Here is a 17,028-nt window from a genome sequence, read left to right as displayed (position 1 = left end):
CCAGAGATGCTCAGCATCTTGTTGGTCCTTTTGCCTTCACTCTGCGGTTCATCTAATCCCAAACCATCTCCTGTGCCTTCAGTTTTGAATAAGTTCCCCAACAGTGTCACCAGCACAACACCCCCACACCATCACACCTCCTCAATGCTTCACAGTGGGAACCATACATCTAGAGACCATCAGTTCACCTTTTCTGCGTTGCACAAAAACACGGCAGGTGGAACCAAAGATCTTAAATTTGGACAATGAGACCAAAGCACTGGTCTAATGTGTTTTGTGCTAATTTTGATAATTGTATTTCAAACAAATCTCTTCTGCTTGTTGTTGCTGCTTGTATTAGTTTCTTAGCAGCTATTTGACCATAAAGGCCTGATTTGCGAAGTCTCCTCTGAACAGTTGATGTACAGATCTGTCTGCTACTGGAACTCTGTGTGGCATTTATCTGGGCTCTAATCTGGGTTGCTGTTAACTTGTGATTTCTGAGGCTGGTCAGATGAATTTATCCTCAGCAGCAGAGGTAACTCTTGGTCTTCCTTTTCTGGGCCGGTCCTCATGTAAGCCAGTTTCATTGTAGCGCTTGATGGTTTTTGCAACTGCACTGCATTCAAAGTTTAGTTATTTTCCGGACTGTCTGACCTTCAGTTCTTAAAGTAATGAGAAGGTGTGTCCAAACTTTTGACTGGTAGTGGATGTAGCATCTTTAACAATCCTTAAACCATCAGCTGGGCCCGATTCCAAGAAGCAGGCTTAGTAAACAACTTTGAATTTGTTAACCCTAAATTGAAGGAAACACTGTTTTCCCCCCCTGAACGACAGGTAACTTCAACTCTGAGTAGTTACCATGGTTACCAAGTTTCTCTCTCTGACTCCTCCCCTCTTGATATGCACAGTTTAATTTCTCCTTCATAAAGTCGCTGTCAAAGTGCACAACGCAGCAAATTCATTCACAGAAGAGGGCATGGTTAGTTCACTGTTTTCTGTACGTAACATAACAGCGATTACATCTTAGACTTATTGTCAGTTCAGATTTAAATCTATAGACTCGGTCTTTCTAAAGCTGAATCTCTGTGAACAGTAATGCAGCTGTCACACTGTCAGTCAGTTTGCCCACACTTTAAACATTTGCTGCAGCAATCACTGTTTAAGTTATCAATCATGTGTTGTTCTGTAATCAGTCACATTGATGGAAAAATGGCTGAGAATATCTGATTGAAGATGAGCGTGAAATGACTAAAACTGAGTTCAATGGTTTTTTTACAGTGACGTTTAAGGATGCGCTCAGATAACCATCATGGATTCAGACTGGATCAGGTCTGGATCCAGCTCATCTCCTCCAGATCCATTCATTGTGGCTTAATTTGTCCCGATACAATCTGTATTCCTTATTTAAAGAGCCTCACCCTCCCAGAATTACACTAAAATATCTCAAATCTATCTGAACATCATGTAAACAGCTCTATAAAAGCTGAGACATTTCTAAAAACGTGTTTGTCCATGCTAACATGCAAAGTCTTACTATCAGGCTACCAGTAACTGAGTAAAACATCTCTACTGTTGCCGTAAGAGAGCCATCATCTATCACTGAAGGCTGATATTACATAAAATTACGAACGCTTACACTGGGGAACATTAAAGCACAGTTTTTCCTCTAAATTTAATTAAAAACTTTTATCCAGTAATGGCAGACATAATGAAATCCTCTGTGAAAAATGAAATTCTTACAGCGCATCAGTACATTAAATTTTTACTGAATAATTATTGGGAAAAAATGTAATGATTATAAACTGCTGCAATAACTGTTTTTTTACTGAACCAAAACTGACTTGAGGGCAGACTGTCTGTTGCCGTCTGGGTTACTAATCTCACAGGTCCATCAGTAAAGTGTGGCTCGTCTGTTTCTCCAGATTTTTATCTTCCCGGACATCTCCTAGATTTTGTCCCTGTCAGATTACAGCTGAATCATTAGGGTTAAAAATCAGAACTATAGCTTCATCTAATGAAAGTTTGCTAAATAAACACCGCAGTCAGTACAGAGAAGTTAGATATTTCATATCGAACATTTATATTGTGCATGATGATGACAGAACGGCCCGTGGCTCAATAAAATGACTCTTTCCGCACTTCTAAAAGGACTAAAAGGAGGCTCTCTTGTTTACCTGTTGCCGTGGTGAATCTGCCCTCCTAAAGTAAAAGAGGTCAATTTTAACATTTTCATTTAAATGTATCCAGCTAATGATTTTATTAGACTGAGATTTAAAGCGGATGACTTGTTCAATGAAAAGAAAAGTTTTTAATTAACAATTCAATTTTCATTGGGGGGGGGGGGGGGGGGTTTATCACAAATGCATCAATAAACCTGACCTGAATTACTGACAGAATGATCTGAAGCCGTTTAGTAAGTCTATGAAGGTTTTCTGGAAATGAAGACTCAGAGTTGATTATTAAACTCACAGCTTTGTGAACAGTGACCTAATAAGATGAGTTGCATCTTTTGTGTATATATTTCTATGTGATGTTATTAAGTCAACCATTAAAATGACCCTTGTTTTGTAATGTGATGCCTGTGAATTAGGTTAAACATTGCAGGTGTAAATTCTGAACTATGACCTTACAATTTGCCTGGTAAATTATTACACTGCTGGTTACTTAAAGGCTCACTTCTCAATTCGTTTTTCAGTCTAATGAGATCAGAAGACACGATCAGTGTTTTCCCCAACAGTGCTTTAGTAGAGTATGTATCTGTGAACATGCTTACATATGAGTTCACCTGGTAGCAGGAGAGCAGTGGTGGTGTGGGGCTGAGGCCGAGCCTTCTTGGTCACACCATCACCCCCGCAGATGAGGATTGTCTCTGTGGGAGGCGAAGATGACGGATCCATAGGGGTGCAGTCCGGTTCTTTGGCTGGAGCCTCCATGTTCACTTTGGCACTCATGACGGCGTCCCAGTGTGTTGTGCTGGAGCACTGGGAGACACAGCGTGAGAAATAGCACAAAGTAATGCTGTCTGGTTATCGGGTAACAGCTTTAACATTGTGTGTTAAAGATTTATAGAGGAGACTGTACCCAAAACCTGAGGAGGGAGTGCCACAGTATGGACGGGAGAGTAATCCCGCCAATTTAAGCTTTCATTTTTATGTTGTTTCTTGTTTTTAAATATATTTCTTTATTGGAATATGTCTGATTTAGAGGCATATACAAAATTCAAATCTTAAATTATTATAATATTATTTTCTGCTGTCTTGAAACATCTCTTTTTAATTTACCACATTAGCACCGCTTTTATCATTCAACAAAATACTATTTATCCAAAGTACAGGACAGAGTTAAAATTTTACTTTAAAATTTAACTACATTTCACCCTCCAAAAAATCTTCCTCTAAAAGTGTTTCCAATAAGGCAAAACAGCCATGAACTTTTATAAGCCATGCATTCCTTTCAATAATAAAAGAATAATGGTGACACACCAATATTTACGCGCAAGCTCCCAAGTCTACACACACACACACACCGACAGAGACTAAAATACAGCATTTCAGTTAAAATGGCGGAGGATCTGAAATCCTTGAGGCAAAAAATGTGCTAAAGCAGAGGCTCAATTCCTGTGAAAATCCCATTTAATGAAAAAAGCAACCTTATCGCCCATTCCGGCAATATCTTTAATGAATGAGCAACATTTTCTCCTCATAACAGCGTTAAGTGTGCCGGGTATTTTTGAAACCTTGGCGCAACTGCTTTAAATTTAAAATTTGTATTTAAACCTGCTACGTCAAAGATCCGCGAGCCATTATCAAATGTATATATTAAAGATGATAAGCTTTGTGCTTGATTACATCTCTGACGCCAAAAACGGTTTACCTCGGTGAGGGGAGAAAAAAAAGAAACAACTGACTGGCGGGTTTCTTTTTAAACCCAGTGTGACTAAAATATGCTTCTGCCTTCTATAATTAGAGGAAAGTTCTAAAATTTGATTTTAATTCGTGTTTTCAGATTTCAGGAACTGAAATTTGGCTTACCAGCTCTGATCTCCTGCGGCTCCGGGGCTTGGACTGCGCATGCGCGGGACCACAGTACAGTCACCGCTCGTTGGCTATAATTTAACGCCAAAAGAAAGACTTCCAGTGCGTCGCTCCACTTTCAGTAATGGTCGATAGGTGGAAAAAAAAAGTGCTCCCTCGATTAGCTGCAAAAGCGTAAAATAGCTGCTGTAACGATTTTTATTTGGCATGCGAGCGAAATGTTCCCGCTTACATCCATAAATACGCGCTCTGCTCATTTCCTCCACAACTGCAGCCTATAATGAGCGAGCGTTTATTATATAATTAGCAGGATATAGGTCATGTCAATACTGCAGTCAAGGTTTTTATAATCCAGACAAAACAACGTCAGGCAGCAAGTTTATTTTTTAATGAAGATCTTTTATTGAACATAGCATAAAAAAGGACTTTTTCCCCATTAGATCTCATACATGTTGGGGGAGAAAAAAAAGTCAGTTCCACAAGATGGAGAATGTGGCTGAGTTCAGCAAGTCTGATGTTTACAGACTCACAGGAGTTCTGAACACATGGACCTTTCAAGCACAAAAACAGTACTAGCTGCAAACTTTAAATAAGGCTTTCCAAAACCCTTAAGTCTGTTCTGAAGCTGGGGAGGGAAAACATTACCAGGGAAGCAATCGGCGCAATGGAAGAATCTGAGGAAAAACAGGACGCTGCAAAGGAGTCTAGTCAAACTGAAAATCAAAAACTAAAATAAAGGCCCTTAATAGATTACCTGCTTAATGTTACCAACCTCCTCCCCCCAAAAAGCTACCAAAAGATTGCTTTGTGCTGATTACTCTATGTACAAGTAGTTAAAAGGGATCAAAATAATCCATCTACAATGCAAGTTACTCAAAAGTGAAGTCCAAACCCTCATCTTTAAATTAAGAAGTTCTGCACTACAAACTCTTACATCCTGAATATGCATCGTTTAACACAAAGACAGACTGATTCCTCGAAGAATGTGACCGAATGTGCAGGTCAACTCAACTGCTCCAGTCCTGAAGCCTACTCTTCAACAATCATGCGAGCTTGAAAGAGTACGACACAAAATAATTACCAATCAAAGATGGATGCTTCAGACATAAGAGGCCTGGAGACACAAGGAAAGCAAACTGTCAGACTACCAACCAAAACAAACAGCTGCAAACTGAATAAAAGAACATTTAAGACAACTTAATATTCACTGACCAAACAAACAACTTGAAATGAAAGCGGAACAGTAAGAAACCTAAATTTTACCAAATCAGGCACCAGTCACAGAGACATCAACTTCCTCAGGCTATAGTTGTAGAGCCCAGCACCCATTTTCATTAATCCAAAATTCTTAATTTTATTTGTAAACTTTATTTTTTTAATTTTTATTTTTTTAAAGGGAGCAGATCATCTGAAACAAGTTCAAAAAGCATCGGCTGTATTGTGGTTGATGGTCTAATAAACTCCTGCTTTAACAAGTTAAAAGACAAATGTACATTTGAAGGGGGGCGTCAGAAGCATAAACCAGTTATTAAACACTGCTCAGTATGTACAGCATAATGATCAAGCTAAACAATAAGAAAACCTCTCCCTTCTCTACACCCACTAATCCTGAGAAGCTGATCTAGACCGTGAACGAGACCTGGAGCGAGACTTGGAGCGAGACCTGGAGCGAGATCTGGAGCGAGACTTGGAGCGAGACTTGGAGCGAGACCTGGAGCGAGACCTGGAGCGAGACTTGGAGCGCTTTTCTCTGGACTGGGATCGGCACTCTTCCTCTTGTGGAGATGGGGAGCGAGAGGCAGATTTGGCCACATGCTCTTCTTTTCCATTCTCTACTGGAGAGGGTGAGCGGCTGCGGGACTTCTTCTCAGCAGACCGTTCCTTTGATCGGCTACGAGAATCCCTCTCCGACTTTACCTTAGAGCGGCTCTTTGAACGAGACTTGGACTTGTGCTCGGGGGAGTGAGACCGAGATTTGCGAGAGCGTGAACGAGATTTGGATTTGTTGGATCTGTTGGATCTAGAACGAGATCTGCGAGAACGTGATTTGCGGTCTCCTGACTTGGAGCGAGACTTTCTCTCAGACCTGGAGCGGGAATGATGCCGTCTCTTATTGCTGCGGGAACGAGACCTATAGGAACAGAAGCAAAGCTCAGTACAGCCCCACCTTACATGACAGCAATGTCATGACAAAATGTCATACTGAACATACAGAACTTATCAATACCAATAATTTAATTTAAATCTCCATGTTACGGTTCCAAGATTACATTGATCCTAACCTCGAGTGGGATCTGGAGCGACTCTTTGAGCTCCTGTGGCTTCTGCTTCTCCTGCTACGGGAGCGACGACGACTGCGAGATCTGAAGATGACAGAGCACGATTTAAAATTTTTTTTTTTTTTTTTTACATCAGTTTCTTGTTAAATAAACAAAATGTACCAAAGCGAGGCTCATCTTAAAGCAGTCAGCAGTAAGAAATTTGCTTACCTGGAGCGACTGCCAGAGTAAGACCGACGTCTGCGAGGACGGTCCTCCACCAGGCGAATTTTCCGCCCGTTGATGTCAGTACCATCCAGCTTGTCCAGAGCCCTCTTCATGTCGGAATAAGTCCGGAACTCAATCACTCCCTCATTGGTGCGTTCCTTGTGGGCATCTGCATAGGTCACCTCTCCTGCCTGACGCATGAAGTCCTGGTGGACAGGAAGAGGATGAGGTGCCGATTATTGATTTCATTCCAAGCACTTCTACAATACACTTTCCCTTTATCTGAAGATTCCCCTCTCTTATTTTCAAATATTTACCTTGAGGTCCTGCCAACTACAGCGGCTGGATAAGTTCTCCACAACGAGGCGGTACTCTGTGCGGACTGGCGGTCCATATTTGTCCCTTCCAGAGCGGCTGCGGCTGCTGTAACCGCTACCTTTATAAAAAAACAAAAAAAAAAAAAACGACAGCACACACAAATAGTTAGAAACCACTAAACCAAACAAGATTCAAAGTACTACTGCTCTGGGCTATCAAATGCACTCAAGGCAGTGAGTTTCCAGATTATTGTCCTTGGGGTGGGGGTGGGGGGGGTTAAATTTGTACAAATAGTCAAAGGGGTTTCTTTGATCTCATTTTCAAACAGCTTCAGTTAAGTGCTCTACAAGCAACTGCATGGGCTCTTTAAAGTTTGTATTTTTCAACATTTGGAAGCTGTTTTCTGCTGCAAAGAACACCACTGCATCTGTTTCCGGCAATACAAAAAACACAAATCAGCATCTGTCTTACTCCAGTACATCACTGTGATGCTATAGCTGCATAAAACAAATGGACAGTGATGTTCTTTCAAGACCTGTGTATCCTGTAACACAAACAGAAAGGAGGCATCCACAAAGGCTGCAGTCAGGGACACTGTTCAAATTGATTACGGTGTTAAAAACACACCGATCTTTTGAAAATTGGCATCTTTTTATTTAACCGGATGTCAGTCTGAAATTCTTTTTTCCAGTTTTGATCTTACAACATTTCTTTAGATTGTAAGGTCTGTAAAGGTGCCGATCCACTTATGTTTGCTGTCAACATAAAAACCAATGGCAATCCTCACCATCACCCCTGGTCTATTGGCAAAAGGCTGCTGTCATCATGGCTTCCGGTTAGGTCAGCCAAGGATCAAGGGGGGGCAAAGGTCACACACACATTGTAAGGTGAAAGCCAAGGCCAAACGGGACAGGCAGTCATCTTAGCCAGTCATCTTTAGCCTCAATGGACTCTCAGCCTCAGCCCGCAACTGGACTCTTTCAAATTGAAACATCAAGGACTTTTGTTAATGTTGAATATAAAAAAAAATTTATATATAGACCAAAGTTAAAACACATTTCACATGAAAACGTTAGTCTACTCCTAATGACTACACTAACTAGGTAGCTATGTATGTGGTGATTTGTGTTCAGCTTGTTTTTTTCCCCCTCTGGTGCAAACAAACAAAAATAAAAATAAAAAAAGACACCTTCACATGGCTCGCCCAAATGACAGTTATGGTTCAAGTGAATTTTACAATGTATGAAAAGAAAACTATGTTATTTAACAACACTAAACTCTAGACTCAAAACTGCTCTTTAAATCTCACAGATTGTTGCCCCTTGCAATCAAATAGCATGTAGCTCGTGATGATAATCACTATGGAGGAGCAAAAACCTGCAGGTCACTACCCCTTGGGTGACAGACTGAGAACTGTTCAGCAGGGTGATATAAAATTAAACTGGACTCCCTGATTTGTAAGAATGAAGATAAACCATGGTTGCATGTAATGAAGTTACTGCGTGATATAATGAACAACATCTCTACTGACAGTCCTACAACTTTGCATGCAACCTGCGCCTTAAAGAGCTACCCACGTGGCTGGCTATAACCCATGAGGGGTACCTGGAAAAACCTGATCGAGGGCCAGCTGAGTATCTAAACCTATGCGGCAAGTCTGTTAAAATTAGCGTAACCATGAATCATTCAAACAGCTGTCTGTGCAGTCCACGTCGACACCTCACCCCAAGGGGAAGGGGAAGAGAGGGTATCTTGTAATAGACTGCACTTACTGCGCCCACCACCCCAGTAACCCCCACCGTAGCCATCTCGGTCTCGTCGCGGGCCCCGGGCATGCTCGACGATCACCCGCTCCCCACACAGCTCCTTCCCGTTTAGCTCGTAAACGGCGTCGTCGGCGTCCCTATTATCTTCGAACTCCACGAATCCATACCTGCAAAAAGAAAGGGTTTAAAAGCATGAGTATGAAATGAGCGTTACCCGCTTACTTCCACGAATTAGCGTTAGCATACGTTAGCACAGCGACGTGCAAAGTATAAAGACGCCATGTTGGCCACGCGACATTTGCTAAACGTTCATGAATGAAGTTAAAGAAACAAAACGTTTTACATTTATAAGGACAATACTAAATGTCATACATCGACATATTGCGTTTTAGAATCAAACTTAACTTCTAAAAAATATATATCTATCTGCGTAAAAGAGTGAAATGCCCCCCGAGTCCGTGCGTCGTTCGCATGAATGGCTAGCTTTAATGCTAACTACGACATGCTCGTTGGACTCTGGCTTACAAAATTCCGCCGAAAACTTACCCGTTCTTTAAATCAATCTCCATTAGCTTCCCATAGCCGCTGAAAAACCGCTGAATATCTTTTTCGCGGACATGATAGCTTAGTCGTCCGATATAAACTCGAGGCATTGTGATTCGCCTAGAGTGACTGTTCTTCACTACTGCTCCGAAATTGCTGAATGCTACTGCCGTTAGCTCTCCGCCAGCAACCGGTCGGCTGTTTCGCCAAACCCAGCCAATAAGCGTGAAGCTAACGATGATCAATTTCCGGAACAGAACTCCAAATTAAAAGCTACCGTTTATCACAAAACCGCAGACATTACGCGCACGAGAGGAAAATACTAGTTAAATCCTATGTAAAATCTGCCCTAGTCATTTACAACTAGAGGCATTTTGTAACTGTAGTTTGCAGTGGGTACATACAGAGATCATCTTAACTAATTCAAAAAAGGGTACAATTTTACTTGTAAAAAAAAACAAAGAAAAAGAAAACACCCGCAGTCACAAAAACTAGGTAGTTAAAAAACACATGCAACTAAACAGTAAATTGTTGGAATAGTAAAGTCTCTATTGCAATAAAGTTGAATTAGAAAAATTCCCGTTAGCAGCCAGACACAGAACCAGCCTTACTGATCAGTTTATTCACTCCGTTGGTATTACAATTTCTGATGCATATGGTCCACAGCTGCGTGACGGAATATCTCTATCATTTATAATTTCTGTTTAAAGCCTCTGTGTTGGCCTTCCATGTGGATGCCCAGGTAGTCATAGTCCTCCACCACATCAGTAGCCTGTCCCAGGATACACACGGTTCGTGTCCTTCTGAAAGTCAAGTCACCAACTTCTTTGGTCTTATTCACATTCAGAAGTCAATACTTTCTCAATGACCACTCCACAAAACCATTAACCTCTGCTCCTCATCACTTAAACATCCAGCTACTGCAGAATCTGAGTATTTCTTTAGGCGACATCACCTGGAGTTGCACTGATTGAAAGTCCGAGTTGTACAAAGTGAAGCAGAACTGAGACAGCATAGCCTCAATGGTTTGATAACTATTGGATAAATTGGCCAACTATATCTATAGTATCCATATTCTGACTCCAAATGATAGTATAAGTGCAAAGTTTGTGAATTTAAATTAAACATTCATGGTTTGGCTGTATAAAATTGTTGAAACACATTTAGAATATGGCAAGTGGTAGAGATTAATGAGTGCTTATCTGATAGGCTATGTGCTTAAGTCTGGCTGGTTATGACAGATTTATGTGACTTATACATCAGTGATTGATGCATTTGCCTGCATACTGGTAGTTTAAGCACAGCTAAAAACAAAAACAAAAAACAATTATATAATATAGTGACATTTGGGCCTGCAGAGGAAACCTAACTATGGCACCAACCTGACATATTATCCTGCAGTCAGGTTCAAAATAAATCTGCAACTCGACATGTAATCACCAAACTCAAGGACATTGTCTTCAGTTACCATGGTTATCAGCTGCTCATGTTTTAACCTTGTGGGTCTGTGTTTGTATCATTACAGCAAACCGTAGGCCTCACAAGGACTGTCAATCACATCTGAGCAAGTCACACAAATAAGACTTAAATATTTTAATGGGACTTGAAACAATGGCCATATTTAGAAATGGGAGGGGGCCATAATGACGAGAGCCAAGGCCGTTCACTGATCATTACGACCTTTTTCCATTGTGACAGTGAAAACATGACGTCATTATCATGACTGACAATTACTAAACGGGCACCGTCATTAATGCAAGCAGAGAAAGTAGTGGAGAGAGAGAGTGTAGAATATTTTATTTTTGTAAAAACCAGGTTTTAAAATGATTCCAGCGAGACCTTTATATTCACATTCCTCTCAAAACAATTAGATTGACACTCCTTGATAGACTCTGTTAACCACACTGCAAAATAGGAACCTGAAGGAGGAAACGATCTGAGGTGCCTGCTCAGAAGTTGTAGTTTATTATTACTTTATTATTTTAGTGACTGGCATTAGCTCATGAATCCTGCTCATCGGAGAAAAAAAAAAAAAGAAAAAAAAAAGAGAAAAATTGAATCTTTATTTTCAAATTGACTTCATCAAACCTCAAGTGGCTGACAAAATGTTCTAATCAAATAGGTACACAAACTGCTCATCAGTGCCACAAAAGCACTCACAAACATACTGTATAATAATTTCTACTCATCTCATAAACAGCCTCCTTTATTAGAGTACTCTTAATGTTGCTCTCCCCTTCATTAGCCCCCAAGTCTTCTAGTTTTGTGTCTCCTGCTACAAAATGATCAAAAGCAGGTCCTGTGTTAGGAGCCTCACACACTAGTTTCAGTGACATGTTCCTGTATGTACTCCAGCCTGGTGACTGATTTGTCTCTATAAGCTTGAGTAGAAAATCCTGGACTGACAGTTTTTTGTATATATCATTTAGGACCAGACCAGAAACAAGAACACACCCTTTAGTTGAGTTCAAGAAAAAAAGAAAAAAACCCAGAAGTGACCAAGTCAACAATTCGTTGGTTCTGTTACTGTAGATGAACTTAGCTTATCTACAATTTGGCTAATCTGAAGAAATATTAACGTCTGGCGCATGTAAAGTGGAAAAATAAACAAAAACTAAACTTCAAGCTGTGTTAAATCAAGGGTTTTTTGGAGGAATCAAGAATCACAGCAAATAGGAAACAGGAAAAAAAAAACCCTAAGAGCTGGAGGGTCCATCAACCAAACAAATCAAATGCATCCAGCAGTGTATGTGTCAAACATCTGTTGCTTATCAGGTGCCTGAACCCTATCTTTCATCTTTAGACACTCTCACTCCCTGTCAGGTCAGGCCATGACACAACCAAAATGACAGCCAAACCCTCCCGCAGTTCAATTCAGAGAGTCCTTTTAGCAGATCAAGCGGGCGCCCGACCCCAGCTTCGGCCCTTCTGATGGGGAAAGATTGGACCGTGAGAAGAGGTGGGGGAAGCCCAGTTTTAATGGCCTTTAGTTAGCTTTGGCGCGGAGCTGCGCCCTCTTGCCCGTCACAGCCTGGAAACCGGTCTTGATACTGGCGACGGAGCAGCGGGAGTGGCACGTCTCACACTGCAGGAAATAGAGACGAGTGTCCTTCTGCAGGATGGTCTCCGGTGAGCGGCAGGTGTGACACGTCACATATTCCTCTGCAGGGGTGAGAACAGTCCACTCAACATTACTGTTCACAAGCAGGGGCTGTTTAATTTTACCCCCATCAATGTAACTTCACTGTAAAGAACACGTCGTTCCTACTTACTGATATATCTTCTCAACACATTTTCTATCTGTTTCTGTTGAAATCTGCCTTTGATCACAAGCTGGTTATTTCCGTCAATGGAGCCGCTGTTGACAGAGAAAAACGCTAATTAAACTTTTACTTAAAGTGAACACACAAAAACAAAACGTGCCACAAACTTAGCTTGAGAACTGACATCACTTAAAATACAAAAAGCGTACCTCGTTCCCAGCTCAGCCAATAGAAAAGCGAGGAGATGTTTAGGCTGACGATGCAACCTGTGATTAATCGCATGAAAAAAGAAAAAAAAGAAATCAGTTTGTGGATTACACATACTACAAGTGTCACTGAAATGCGTCTGTCAGTAAATATAAAAAGCTACACGAGGCTCACAGTTTGCAGATGTCTGTGAAATTGACAAAGGAGGTTTTCTTGGTTCCCACTCGGACCACCTGGGGAGGCTTCATCACAAACTTCCTCTTCTCCCCAGCCACCATGTCGGGGTTCTTCTCCCTCATGATGTTGAAGACTCTGTTCAGGAGCTGGAATAGAGACGATACTGTGACTTTGTTTTGTTTTTGTCTATGTTCATAAAGTTTTCAACACAGAATATAAAAGGACAGAAATTGAGAGCCCTGTGGGATCAGCTGAGGATAAAAATAAATAAAAAAGGAAAGCAGTGTGTAAATCTGTGCTTTTTATAAACACTGTTCTCAGACCGGTAAATCCAACTTTGTAATTTTACAAACCGTTTCACTCATTTCCTCATAGAACAATAAGTGGGGGATTTTAACAACTCTATTCAAAAAGTACATTTAATGCCGTTAAATATTCAGTGCAAAACTTCAACATAAATGTAGATCAAAGCACCAAATTAGTGGACACTAACTTGGTGCTTTGTCCTACATTATCAGGCCATATTTCACTTTGTTGCAATCCTGACTAAGGAATTTTCATTTTCTGACGTGAACCTTTGAAAGTAAACAAATACCAAAATGAACACATTCATAAAGAATGTGGTCCAGTGTTTCACTATCTGTTTGACAAAATAAACAGGAAATATTAAATGTTGAACTGCTGTCTTAGAAAATCATTGCAATCAAAAAAATAATTTATCATTTTGAAGTGTTTCTTTTGCCTCTTAGGAAGGTTGGCAGGGATAGGTATCCGTTTATAACCCCGCCAGTCTCAGGTAATGTTTCATCAGATTTTTTAACCCTGCTAGTCTCAGGTAATGTTTCATCAGACTTTCCTTTTGGACACAGGCTCTATTCAGGCAGAAACGGTTTGCAAAGTAATTCCAGTTTAACAAATCTGTGGGGACGGAGCTCACAAAACCAAATGGTCTGAGGTCTTAATATCAGGACATTTATTAATGAGAGAGAGAGAAATACAACAATCTATTATGTCTATGTGTACACAGCCTCACACAGTACAAAACAACTGAAAACAGTCTAATATTTATCCCACTTTACAGGAAATAACTTCACAAACAACTATGATAACTCTTTTTCTGCCTTTCCTGAATTGTTTCTAACTTTCTCATTTCACGTATCATCCTACCTCGTCGTAGGTGTAGTCTCTTTCCGAACCAGCCCAGGCCGGTCCTGTGGAAGAGCTGAAGGAGATCCCATCACCATTCTTGCCATCATCATCATCCACTGCTGGGAGAAGAAAAAGAAAAATGACATTATGGGTCAAACATTATGATCCATGTCCCTTTTTTCGGTCCCTAGTTTCAAAACCATGTGATTTCATCGTACCGTCGTCTTTATCACCGGAGTCGTTTTCATCAAAATCTACTTTCTTTGGCTTCTTCTTTTTGTTAGGGAGCATCAGATCCAGGTTGTCCTCCTCCATAGCTTCCGTCTGCTCGCCTTCAATTTTCAGCTCCTGGTTTGGACAAGCGAGAAGTGAAACTCAGCACGTGAAAGTTATTGGTAAGCCAATCAAAATCAGTAGAAGCAAAAAGTTAAAAGTAATGCAAAATCAGCAAATGTTTAATCAATGGCTGACCTTCAATCCCTCCTCCATATCATTTTCAAACACTTTCTTGGGTTTCTTCTTCTTTTTCTTCTGGTTGAAGAAGTTTAGGTCGTTCAAGTCATCCGACGGCTCTGGAAAAAAAGAAAAAAAAAACCCCTCCTCGAGCTCATAACTCTACACAACATAGTTGCGAACTGATACCGCACCTTAAATAGATCTAACCTTTCTTCCTGCCTTCATCTTCATCTAGATCCACCTCCTTGTCATCTCCAGCCTCTGGTTCTGCCTCCTTTGTCTCCACCTCCTTAGCTTCTTCTCCCCCCGTCCCTTCTCCTCCGTCCTCCTCCAGCATGAAGGGCTTCTTCTTCTTCTTTTTCTTCTTAGTCATGTTGGGATCGAAAATCATCTGAAAAAAAGAGTGAAGGAAAAAAATCAAATTAAAATAAATATTGAAATGCTGTCCAGCTTCATTTAGTACAGACACTTTATGGCTGCTTTAAATATACATAACATTGACTAATCCAGCATAAGTACAAATACCAGTGAGAATTACAAGATATATATATTTATGAAAGTCATGTTTCATCAGATTTTTCTTTTGAGTGGCAGTGGGAGTTTGTTTGAACATTTTACGCTTGTGAAATTTAGTTTTCAGTTATGAAAACTGGACTGTGGAAAGACGCTATTTTTTCCATTTTAGGCCAAAAAAATGTAACATGAAGTCATATCAAGGATTGAACAAAGAAAACAACTTAACAGATAACAAAATGTTGCATATCATCTTTACAGACAGAGGCTGGACTCTTGAGTTGATCCAGTGTACACTGAGTGTGTCAGTACACTATTAAGAAACCCTACCTACTGCTGTAGGTTTCTTAATAAGGCTTGAGGTAAAGTAACCCTCCAGAATTTTTAACTAACATATTGCACAGACTGCCCCCATTCAGTTAGAAAAATAATAATAAAAATGTCGTACTATTAACATTAAGCAGCGGTAATTCTGGTATTTTGGTTTTATTTTACAGCCAGAGGAGCTGTCCTTAAGGACAAACCGAGGTACAGATAGCTTTTGGTCTCCAGCAGAAAACGTTAACAGTTAGCTCCGCAGCTCTGGTAACGGGAAGCTAAGGCTACATAGCTAGCTTCCACTCTTCTCTGAGAGTCCGGCGGAAGCTTCGACAGCTCGAATTGATGAGCCACGCTCAGAATATATAACGTATATGCTCCGATAAATAGCTGTATATCAATATACTTGATGACTTTCTTGATATTCCGGCTGGCTCGGGCCGTGCTAGCCCGACTGCAGCAGCCATGTGAGCGCTACTGCGGACAGAAAGGGAGGGAGCAGGAGAGTCGAGGCCCAAAGTCATCCCCAGCACCGATATGCGCCTGAAACTCAACGAATTCCGTCCAGCAGTTCTTCACACCTACACGGATTAAACAGCATCTGACTCGGAGTGCCTTACCTCGTCTCCTGACATGTTTGCGTGCTGAACAATGAAATAAAAATGCCTCTTCTTTCTTCTTCGATCAGTCCCACACCGCTTCGCCCAAAATTTCTTGCATCAGCGTATGACTACAGTGCGCAAGCGTGAAGTCGCCAAATCCCGACGTGCTCGTGGTGACACCCCTTTCTGCGCTTGCGCATTGACAGTTTTTAAGGAACGTTCAAGATCGTGACTCAGAAATAATAAACTGGTGCTAAATATGCACGTTGTCGTTTTTATATAGTTCATTTTTTACAATTATAATAGTAAAAACTTTCATTTGTCAACAACAAACTAGTCATTATAACATTACGATAGAAAATAATATTTAAGTAAAAAAAAGGACAGAACATCAGCGAGAATAGTACCAGAAAAAAGGAAAGAAAATCAACTTAAATACAATTAAATAATACAGTAAAAATAAACTTGCAAAACAAATTAAAGAATTGTAAACAGCATTTCCTACATTATCAGGCCATATTTCACTTTGTTGCAATCCTGACTAAGGAATTTTCATTTTCTGACGTGAACCTTTGAAAGTAAACTAATACCAAAATGAACACATTCATAAAGAATGTGGTCCAGTGTTTCACTATGGGAACGGGAAATATTAAATGTTAAATTGCCGTCTTAGAAAATCATTGCAATCAAAAAAACAATTTATCATTTTGAAGTGTGTTTCTTTTGCCTCTTAGGAAGGTTGGCAGGAGGTATCTGTTTATAACCCTGCCAGTCACAGGTAATCTTTCATCAGATTTTCCTTTTGAGTGGCAGTGGGAGTTTGTTTGAACATTTCCTCTTGTCAAATTTAGACAACTGATATAAAGCATAGGTAAACTTGGCTATAACACCTGCTATCAACACTGTATAGTCGATTCTTTCTTTACAACCTGGAGCATATCTTGTATTATGTATTTCCCCTTCTGATCTCATAATGATTGTCATAAAGTCACAATGACTGTATACAGCCACTGATTATTATGTAAATATTTGCCGCTATGTAGCTAATGTGCTTTATCCAGAATAATAGTTGTACTTTAAGGGAAAATCATTGAGATCTGATAAACAGGCACCATTTTTCAAAACTACAAAAGATCAGTGAAACGGCAAATTGATTTTCCCTTTAGTTAAACTTTGTTGAATGAATATAAAAGCTGCAAATTTTAAGATTTAGT

General features: G+C 40.3%; 3 protein-coding genes across 9 annotated transcripts in view; all 3 read right to left on the bottom strand.

Moving 5' to 3' along the window:
* l3mbtl1 (L3MBTL histone methyl-lysine binding protein 1) overlaps positions 1–4,283 on the bottom strand; it is a 15,233-nt gene extending 10,950 nt beyond the window's left edge. For 2 of the 5 annotated variants that reach the window (XM_085258901.1, XM_085258904.1), the window contains exons 1-2: positions 4,014–4,283; positions 2,756–2,963 (exon numbers count right to left, since the gene is read on the bottom strand). In XM_085258901.1, coding sequence (XP_085115027.1) covers positions 2,756–2,933 — 178 coding nt within the window. In that variant the 5' untranslated portion in view covers positions 2,934–2,963; positions 4,014–4,283. Of the gene's footprint in view, positions 1–2,755; positions 2,964–4,013 lie in introns of those variants that run through there. The other 3 variants (XM_085258903.1, XM_085258905.1, XM_085258902.1) reach the window with 2 other exon arrangements.
* A 106-nt stretch (positions 4,284–4,389) lies between these two features.
* LOC146550296 (uncharacterized) lies at positions 4,390–9,350 on the bottom strand. 2 transcript variants are annotated; one of them, XM_085258906.1, is made up of 6 exons: positions 9,133–9,350; positions 8,593–8,753; positions 6,820–6,938; positions 6,506–6,708; positions 6,299–6,379; positions 4,390–6,147 (listed from the first exon to the last, which is right to left on the bottom strand). In XM_085258906.1, exons 1-6 carry the CDS (start codon positions 9,237–9,239, stop codon positions 5,619–5,621), a joined length of 1,200 nt encoding a protein of 399 aa, XP_085115032.1. In that variant the 5' UTR covers positions 9,240–9,350; the 3' UTR covers positions 4,390–5,618. The 2 variants fall into 2 exon arrangements, with proteins under 2 accessions (XP_085115032.1, XP_085115033.1); XM_085258907.1 differs by having other exon boundaries at positions 8,620–8,753.
* Positions 9,351–10,901: 1,551 nt separating this feature from the next.
* Positions 10,902–15,984, bottom strand: eif2s2 (eukaryotic translation initiation factor 2, subunit 2 beta). Of its 2 annotated transcripts, none has more exons than XM_085259427.1 (9): positions 15,833–15,984; positions 14,589–14,772; positions 14,397–14,497; positions 14,144–14,273; positions 13,944–14,044; positions 12,774–12,922; positions 12,602–12,658; positions 12,402–12,487; positions 10,902–12,291 (listed from the first exon to the last, which is right to left on the bottom strand). In XM_085259427.1, exons 1-9 carry the CDS (start codon positions 15,845–15,847, stop codon positions 12,116–12,118), a joined length of 999 nt encoding a protein of 332 aa, XP_085115553.1. In that variant the 5' UTR covers positions 15,848–15,984; the 3' UTR covers positions 10,902–12,115. The 2 variants fall into 2 exon arrangements, with proteins under 2 accessions (XP_085115553.1, XP_085115554.1); XM_085259428.1 differs by having other exon boundaries at positions 13,944–14,041.
* Positions 15,985–17,028: the final 1,044 nt, after the last annotated feature.

This window comes from Mchenga conophoros, linkage group LG20 (genome assembly GCF_057382185.1).
Source record: "Mchenga conophoros isolate Kocher_MC1m ecotype Shallow Benthic linkage group LG20, M_conophoros_male_GT1.1, whole genome shotgun sequence".
NCBI lineage: Eukaryota > Metazoa > Chordata > Actinopteri > Cichliformes > Cichlidae > Mchenga > Mchenga conophoros.
Note: the sequence above shows the minus strand (reverse complement) of the source record. Positions and strands in the feature narration are given on the sequence as shown.

What these genes read in the sequence shown, in the direction of transcription:
- LOC146550296 (XM_085258906.1), bottom strand. Translation starts at nt 9,239, where the DNA reads ATGCCTCGAGTTTATATCGGACGACTAAGCTATCATGTCCGCGAAAAA. An exon ending in TTACTGGGGTGGTGGGCGCA is followed by an intron (nt 6,939 to 8,592) that starts GTAAGTGCAGTC and finishes TTTTTTATAAAG; the next exon opens with GTAGCGGTTACAGCAGCCGC. An exon ending in TACTCTGGCAGTCGCTCCAG is followed by an intron (nt 6,380 to 6,505) that starts GTAAGCAAATTT and finishes TGTCATCTTCAG; the next exon opens with ATCTCGCAGTCGTCGTCGCT.
- eif2s2 (XM_085259427.1), bottom strand. An exon ending in CTCCGGTGATAAAGACGACG is followed by an intron (nt 14,045 to 14,143) that starts GTACGATGAAAT and finishes TTCTTCTCCCAG; the next exon opens with CAGTGGATGATGATGATGGC. An exon ending in GAGACTACACCTACGACGAG is followed by an intron (nt 12,923 to 13,943) that starts GTAGGATGATAC and finishes TCTCTATTCCAG; the next exon opens with CTCCTGAACAGAGTCTTCAA.